The 7,757-nt window shown below is 60.3% G+C and overlaps 1 protein-coding gene across 2 annotated transcripts; it reads left to right on the top strand.

Moving 5' to 3' along the window:
• Positions 1–1,439: 1,439 nt before the first annotated feature.
• Positions 1,440–7,480, top strand: LOC115335408 (alpha-1-microglobulin/bikunin precursor). 2 transcript variants are annotated; one of them, XM_030001034.2, is made up of 10 exons: positions 1,441–1,691; positions 2,362–2,504; positions 2,783–2,859; positions 3,384–3,497; positions 3,995–4,096; positions 4,666–4,703; positions 5,567–5,645; positions 5,736–5,903; positions 6,077–6,253; positions 7,339–7,480. In XM_030001034.2, exons 1-10 carry the CDS (start codon positions 1,545–1,547, stop codon positions 7,368–7,370), a joined length of 1,077 nt encoding a protein of 358 aa, XP_029856894.1. In that variant the 5' UTR covers positions 1,441–1,544; the 3' UTR covers positions 7,371–7,480. The 2 variants fall into 2 exon arrangements, with proteins under 2 accessions (XP_029856895.1, XP_029856894.1); XM_030001035.2 differs by lacking the exon at positions 6,077–6,253 and having other exon boundaries at positions 1,440–1,691.
• Positions 7,481–7,757: the final 277 nt, after the last annotated feature.

The raw sequence follows: 7,757 nt of genomic DNA, 5'->3' as shown, positions 1-7,757 counted from the left end.
AGAGATTCTTGCTTTGCGGAGCCTCTAGGGCCAGTCCCCTCTGCCTGTCACTGCCAGTCCCGCTGCCCATTGCTGCCAGTCCCCACTGCCCATTGCTGCCGGTTCCCACTGCCTGCCGCTGCCAGTCCTTGCTGCCCATCGCTGCCAGTCCCCGCTGCCCGTCACTGCCAGCCCTTGCCGCCCACGCTGCCCGCGGACCTGCCCCGGCCCCGCCGCCGAAGGAAGGGCCGCCCCGGGGGCACAGCGGGGTCCCCCCGCCCGCCGGGGGCTGCAGCCAGGCGGGGCACGGGAGCGGGCCCGGGAGCGGGTCCGGGCTGTCATTCCTTACCGCCGGCTGCCACCTAGCGCTGGAGGGGCCGGGGGCAGCCGGTCCTCTGCGCCGGGAGGGTCCCCCAGGCCAGCCCCGGCTTCCCACAATCCCAGCTCGGCGGGGCTGGAGCCCAGGACTGCTTCTGGACCGAGGTGGGCTCCTCCGGAGGGAGAGAAGCACAGAGCGGGTTAATGAGGTGGGCTTGTTAAAGGGGTCTCTGCGCCACATCCACATTTCCCCCATGCTCCCGAGGACACCCCAGGTGTGGCACGAAGACATGTGTGTGATGTCTCACACATGTCATGTGTGTGAGATGCTCAGGCTGCCCCTGCCCGGACCGCTGCCCCCGCAGCAGCCCGCAGTGGCCAGGCAGCGCATCCACCGGTCCTATGCAAAGGGCCTGTTGGTGACCCGCGGTGGAGACAAGGGGTGAAAGTCCGGCCGGCTCCTGCAAGCGTGCCTCTGGCTCTGGCCCTTGTCTGTAAATACTGGGCCTCGGGCCGACCCAGAGAGGGGCTCCTGCCCTTTGCTCTGTTTGCTGTTTCCCTTGGGCTGTTTGATTTCAGTTAATCATCATGCGAAGGCAAACAGTGGTGGGGAGGGACTGCGTGACCCACACCTACTGCGTCTGCCAGGACCAGGGACCCTCAGCTGTGGGGTGGGTGACACCCAGCCGTCTCCTGGGCATTGGCCACCGGCTTGGGACCCCCGGTGAAGGGGGTCCAGAAGGGGAGCAGGCAGTGCAGGCTTTGCTCCTTACAGACACTACTCAGGATTAGGCAGCCTGGGGTGAGCGCAGGAGACCCTCAGTCCTCTCCTTTCTGCAGGGTCAGACTGGTCTGCCAGGGCTGGGGGCACTGTCAGGGCTCTCTGCAGGATGCCAGGGTAGGAATATGAATCCCAAGGTAGAATAAAGGAGATGGGCAGGTCCTGGCCCTGTGTCTGGACCAAGTGGTGGTGTAGAAACAGGCGAGGGTGAGGAGCTCAGCCTAGCACGGCGGGAGGATGCTCACCTCCCCTCCTGCACCCCACACCAGCTCTCTGCAAATCCCCACCGCTGCTGAGGGCAGCAGTGAGCCCCAGGGCCACATGGCCGGGCCGTGCAGGGCCACCAGCTGCCCCATGCCCCCCCTGGCAGGCCCCCCCCAGCCAGGCTGGCCAGCCCCGCTGGCTGTGGTCTGAAGGTCACACTGCTGCGCAGTGGGGACAGCACAGAGTCCGGGATCCCACCGGCATGCTGGGGCTCAGCGGCACTCCAAAGCCACCAGCCATGGTGTTGTGGGGTCTCCTTTCCCTCCTCCTCTTCGCTGTGGCCAGCGGAACACCCATCAGGGACCAGGATGAGGATATCCAAGTGCAGGAGAATTTTGAGGCTGAGCGGGTAACGGCGGCTTGCGGTCCCTTAATTCTGGGGGCAGAAGGGATGGGGGAAAGCTTTATTTCATTTTCCTCCAGAAAGAAGGGTGATATTATGTATGCCCATGTCAGGCTGTGTAGGACAGGTGTTGGCAGTGTGGCCCTCCCTGGGCACTGGTCAGGGGGTGCCAGCCTGCCAGCACCAGCCTTTGGGATGGCCTCACCCTGGAAAAGTTCCAGGCAGGGCAGCTGGAGCCTGAGCGGCTGGGACAGATGAATCCTGTGCGACATCTGTTGATCTGCCCAGCCTAAGAGGTGTGGGCAGGGCCCGCAGGCAGCCCCAGCGCACAGGATTCATGCGGGATGTGGGCTGCCTGAGAGATCTCCCGCAGGCAGCCCTGTCCCCCGCCAGGCTCTGCACAGCCCCACATGTGTCCCTGGATCTGGGCTCCCCTGGGACACGCAGCGGGATGCCAGCCTGATGCCTCCAGCCCTGCCTGGTGGTTAGGGGACCCAGGAAAATCCTGCTCAGTGCTGATCTCCTTCCCAAATCCCGCAGCAGCTCTGGCCTTGGCACCCTGCGCACCCCAGTTGCTCTCTGGGACATGAATATTTCAGCTCTGCAGAAAACCAGGAGACGTCCCACCTCAGTGGAGAGGGCTCGTGGTGGAGACGTTCCTTTCTTCTCCCCGCAGATGTATGGGAAGTGGTATGACATTGCCATCGGCACAACCTGCAAATGGATGAAGAACTACAAGGAGAAATTCAGCATGGGCAGGCTGGTGCTGGGCCCTGGCCCCAGCGCCGACCAGATCAGCACCGCCAGCACCAGACTGCGGTATGGGGCACTGCCATGGGTGCTCGAGCCTCCTCCAAAGCCATGCCACCCAGGGGTGCTCTGTCTCTCAGGGGCTGGGACAAGACATGGCGGTTGCTTGCTCTGGCTGGCATCAGAGCCCTGAGGAGGGGCTGGATTGGGCTCAAATACCCAATGCCTTGGGCAGGAGGATTTCTAGTGTCCCATGCCATGGCCTCGGTGGCCCAGACATGATTTTCATGCAATAACCAGGAAAAACAATCACTTCTAGCAGCTGAGTGTTTTCCTCCTCCCTCCAGGCAAGGTGACTGCACGCACGTCTCGGGAGAGTACCAGAAAACCAGCACCCCCGGCAAATACACCTACTATAACCCCAGTAAGTTGAGCTCGCTGCCGACCTGCTCAGCCCCAAGAGCTGCGGCATGGCTGGGTGATGGGAACCTGCGCTGGGCACAGCTGGCAGCTGGGGAAGGGGTTCAGGAGAGCAGGGCTCAGAAGCCGCACCACAGTTTGTGTCATTTCCAGCCAAAGTATCGAGTGAAGTTGAGGGAAATAAGCTGTTTCAGCACTGTCCCTGCACAGGCATGGGACTATGAGATGTTCCAGCAGATCCCTCCTGTCCCCAAGGTCCCAGGCTGGGGCAGGCTCCCACCAGCCGTGGTTCAGGAGTGTTGGTGGTATCTCAGTTGTCCGCAACTCTTGGTTTCCAATCCCCTCAACTAAGAATACACTGGTGAGCCTAAAGGGAGTCAGGGTTGTATCAGAGTCTGCTTCCCCAAAATCAACTATTTTCTTGAATTAGCTGCCTGACTTCAGGCCCCAGCTCTGGGGCTGTCTTACACTGCCCCATTTCTCCCTGAGGGGCAGGAATGATGTCCCTTGTGTCTCTGTCTCACCCAGAATGGGACGTGTCTATCCGGTCATACGTGCTCCGCACCAACTATGAAGAATATGCTGTCATTCTGATGAAGAAAGAAAGTAATTTTGGCCCAAGCACTACCCTGAAGCTGTATGGTATGTCTGGCTATGGCACATGTGGGCAAGCAGGCTCTGGGTGCTCTCAGTGCAGGTCAGAAACACCACCCAAGGGTTCCTCAGGTCCCTTGGCCTTGAGGGAACTGACCATGGCTTTGGAAGTGGTGTCTTGGACCAGCTCATCTTCAGCACAGCAGAGGTTGAGTCTTATGGCTCAGCTTAGAGCCACATCACACAATGAATGTCCAAACCAGCCTGTTGTTTGGGATGAAGGTGGCAATATCTGCTTGGAAGAAACCGAGGCCCTGAAGTGGCAGAAGACGCTGTCTTTCATGACTGAGAAACATTAAACCACTTTGTCCAAATCCTTGGTCAAGGTTGGTCAAGAATAATGGAGGAGAGGCTGGGAAGGACCAGGAGGCTGATACTGGGCCTGCCTGCAGCTGCTTTAGCTCTGCGGGTTGATGGGTGGTTGAGGGGCTGCATGCAGACCCCCTCCCATGCCAACCCCACTCACAGCCTGTTCCCTTGCCCAGGGAGGAGTCCGGAGCTGCGGAAGGACCTCATTGATGCTTTCCAGCAGCTGGCTCTGGAGATGGGCATCCCTGCAGACTCCATCTTCATCCTGGCCAACAGAGGTAACCCACCCACCACGTGCCTCTCCTGCTGCCTGTTCCCCCAACATGCTGGTGCACTGGGGCTGCTCCTTCTTGGTGTGTGAGGCTGGGGAGATGGGGGGACGGTCGGGATGGAAAGAGGAGAGACGAGGGCTTTGGTAGGATGGGATGGGAAGGAGATATGGCCACATATCAGTCAGGCTTCCACGAGCTTCCAGTCGGTGGGGTCCTTGCTGGGCTGTCAGGTCAATGCACCCACAACGCTGTGCTGGGACGTGGGCACAGGACACCCAGGGACACTCATGACTGCTCCCCATGGCTAGGTACTCCCAGGACCTGAGGAGTTCCTTGCTCAGCCTGGGGTTCAGAAGGTGCTAGCATGATGCAGGTGGGTGTGGGGATTTTAGGGTGATGCTCCTGTGAGTGGGAGGTGGAAAGAAGCAAGGGGGGAAGAAAGTTGGGGTGAAACTGGGAGGGCGTCCCCTTCCTTGGGGTCCTGTGTGTGCATGGTGCAGGACCACAATGAGATGAGTTTGTCAGGATGCCTCCCCTCTCACGCTGCTGATCTTCTTTCCTGTCATCTGGCCCAGGTGAATGTGTTCCTCAGGAGACTGCAACTGCCCCCCAGGTAAGTGGTCCAGCTGGGACTTCCTGAGATGGATCAAGGCTGGGGACATTCCCTCCAAGCCAAACCCACTGGAGACCCTGTGTCTGGGGACCAGGCTCCGTGGGCAGGACATATTGGGAGATGCTCTTTCATCTCCGCTGACAGGCTTTGCCTGCGAGGACAGGGGGACAGGCAGGTGCGGGTTGCAGGGTGAGGGTCCTGGGGGTCAGGTGGGAACTAGGGCTCGTTTCCAAGCAGAAGGCAATGGCTCTTTCCTACTCTGATTTTTTCGTGGGGTGAAAGCTCCCGCATGCGGAGCCTGGTGTCTCCTTGTTCCTTGCCTACCTGTGGGTGTCCCAGCCAGGCTGTAGACCCCCTCTCCAGGGATGGGGAGGCAGCTCAGCACCCCACTGGTCCTTTGGCTACCATCACTCAGCACCTCCCAATCTCACAGGCTTGAGTTTAGAAAGATTTTCAAGAGGGGATGGGACTTTCATAGGAGAAACAACCCTGTTGACTTGAGAGCAGGTAACACACCACCTTGCATCAGCGAAAGCAGGGACACGTCCCCAGCACAGGGCATGACTGGGACACTGTGGGTATCTTTATCCACAACATATGAACCTGGCCTGCACACAGGATGAGCACAGGGCTGGGAAGACCATGAGGTGTGGAGGGATCACAGCCTGTTGACTGCAGATCAATGACTGGAGACGTGCTGGGAGCACCGAGGAGTGCTGGAGCCTGCACGGGCTGCAGCACCCAGCAGAGCTGCCCCTGACATAGCCCATCCTGGGGGCAGCAGGGGCCCAGGGGCAATGGGGTGGGCAGCAGATCCCACAGGCAGGGGCTGACCGCAGCTCTGTGCTTCCTTCCCCGTGCAGAGGGCACGGAGAGCAGTCCTGCCTCCTGAGGAGGGCTCAGCCACGGGACCCCTGCCCCCTTACATTGGCAATAAGGAAGGTACGTCCCAGGGGAGGGGAGCTGCATCGGGCGTCCCCCTGCTCTCCATCCCTGTTTGCCTGTGACAGCCCATGCCACACTTGTCCACAGACTCGTGCCGGCTGAGCCAGGACTCCGGGCCCTGCAGTGGGATGGTCTCCCGCTTCTTCTACAACTCCTCCTCCATGGCCTGTGAAACCTTCCTCTACGGTGGCTGTCTGGGCAATGGCAACAACTTCTACTCGGAGAAGGAGTGCCTGCAGGCATGCCGGACGGAAGGTGAGCAGGGTGACCAGGAGACATTCCAACTGGGCGAGGGCACGGGAGGTGCATTTGCTGAGGCATCAGAGGGGATCCGAGAGTGGCCTCAAACCCCACATGTCCACCATCCATGTGGGAGGTGTGGGGGGCTCTGAACACCCTGCCCTCAGAGCAGCCCCCTGTCCCCGCAGCTGCCTGCAGGCTGCCCGTCGTCCAGGGTCCCTGCCAGAAGCCGGTGATGCGCTGGGCCTTCGACGCAGCTCAGGGCAAGTGCATCACGTTCAGCTACGGAGGCTGCAAGGGCAACGGGAACCAGTTCTACTCAGAGAAGGAGTGCAAGGAGTACTGTGGGGCTCCTCCGCTGGCAGGTACCCCCACCCTGCCCGCACCCTGCCTGCACCACACTGTGCTGTGCTGGGGGAGCCAGGGCAGCAGCCTGCACCATCTCCTGTCCTGCTCTGGGCTGGGTCTGGGTGTGCTGGGTCTGCCTGGGATGGGGACAGGGCTGTCCTGGGTCTGGATGGGTCTAGGATGGGTCTGTCCTGGGTCTGGAATAAGCCTGGGATGGGTTTGTCATAGGTCCAGGATGAGCCTGGGATGGGTCTGAGATGGTTTTGTGCTGTGCCTGGGATGGGTCTGTCCTGGGTCAGGGACTCTGATGGACTGAGGAATATCGTCATTAATCTACAGACAGTATCGTACAGGGGGACTGTATAGGCTGCAGACATATTGAGGCCACAGCTGAACTCTCAAAATGCTCTTGATAAAAGGGAGAAGGTCCCTGAGCAGGCTGGGCTGCAGTGGGGAGCAGCAGAGGTGACAGCCCCTGGGCAGGGTATGCCAGTGAGAGAAGAGTGACTGAAAGATTTTCAGGGGGTGTAGGGACCCTGAGACCAAATAAGGATGAAACCAGGCTCCCCGCCAGGGGTGTACCCTCTGTGCGACATATGCCAGACCCTCCAGCTCTAGTCAGCACAGGGGTTTCCATATAGAACCTCCTTGGGAGACACAAGAGGCACCGCTCAGCCATCGGGTGAATGGACAAGCAGGTTTTCAGGAGCATTACGGGGGAAATCTTCCCACAGAGAGGGCCAAGCTAAGGGGTCTTCAACCACAGCCAGCCCTGGGCGAGCCTGGTCCCAGCGGGGCTGGAGCTGGGGGCTTACCATGCCCCCACGGATGGGAGATGGGGCCAGAGTAACATGTCTTAGGGAAGAGCCCATCTTTTATTATCCTTGTCACCAATATGAAGTCCATTAATGCCACCGTAGCGGGTGCTGGGACACCAAGTGACAACCCAGGACAGTATGGGGGTGCACAGAGGGTCTAGACCACTTCCCCCATCACTGATGGCAAGGCCAAAGTGAGAAGTAGCAACCATCGCTGCCTCTCTGTGGGGCGAAGAGGGGGTCTGCGGGTCTGTCCGTCACCCTGTGCGTCTCTCCGCTTGCAGAGGACGAGGAGTTTCTGCATCTGTCAAACTGACGTGAGTGGAGGACAAGCTGCCGGCACCCAGCACCAGGGTTCCGCAGGAGTGTGCCGGCAGCTGCCAGCAGCACAGGAGATGCCTCCAGCAGTAAATGTCTCTAATGTGACCAACGAGCCCAGTGTCCATCCTCGAGCTGGTGGGAAGCAGGGTGGGGGGTCCAGGAGGGGCAGGGGATGCTGTGGGATCCTCGCTAGTGGGGTGTTGCCCCCTTTGTGGGGCTGCTGGGTGCTCCCCACTGAGTCTCTGCCCCTTCCTCAGCCTGCTGCCCTCCACCCATGCAGTGCTGGGGTGGCCAACGGGGGCACCGAGGGGCTTAGGGCATCCTGCTGGGTGGGGTTTGGCCCCCCATTTCCCAGGGGATGATGATGGGCAGCCGGGAAGGA

This window comes from Aquila chrysaetos, chromosome 24, assembly GCF_900496995.4.
Source record: "Aquila chrysaetos chrysaetos chromosome 24, bAquChr1.4, whole genome shotgun sequence".
Taxonomy (NCBI): domain Eukaryota; kingdom Metazoa; phylum Chordata; class Aves; order Accipitriformes; family Accipitridae; genus Aquila; species Aquila chrysaetos.
This window is presented reverse-complemented; position numbering and strand designations above follow the sequence as displayed.

Coding starts and splice junctions, on each gene's coding strand:
- LOC115335408 (XM_030001034.2), top strand. CDS start 1,545: ATGCTGGGGCTCAGCGGCACTCCAAAGCCACCAGCCATGGTGTTGTGG. Junction 1,692..2,361: donor AGAATTTTGAGGCTGAGCGG/GTAACGGCGGCT, acceptor TTCTCCCCGCAG/ATGTATGGGAAGTGGTATGA. Junction 4,097..4,665: donor CTTCATCCTGGCCAACAGAG/GTAACCCACCCA, acceptor CATCTGGCCCAG/GTGAATGTGTTCCTCAGGAG.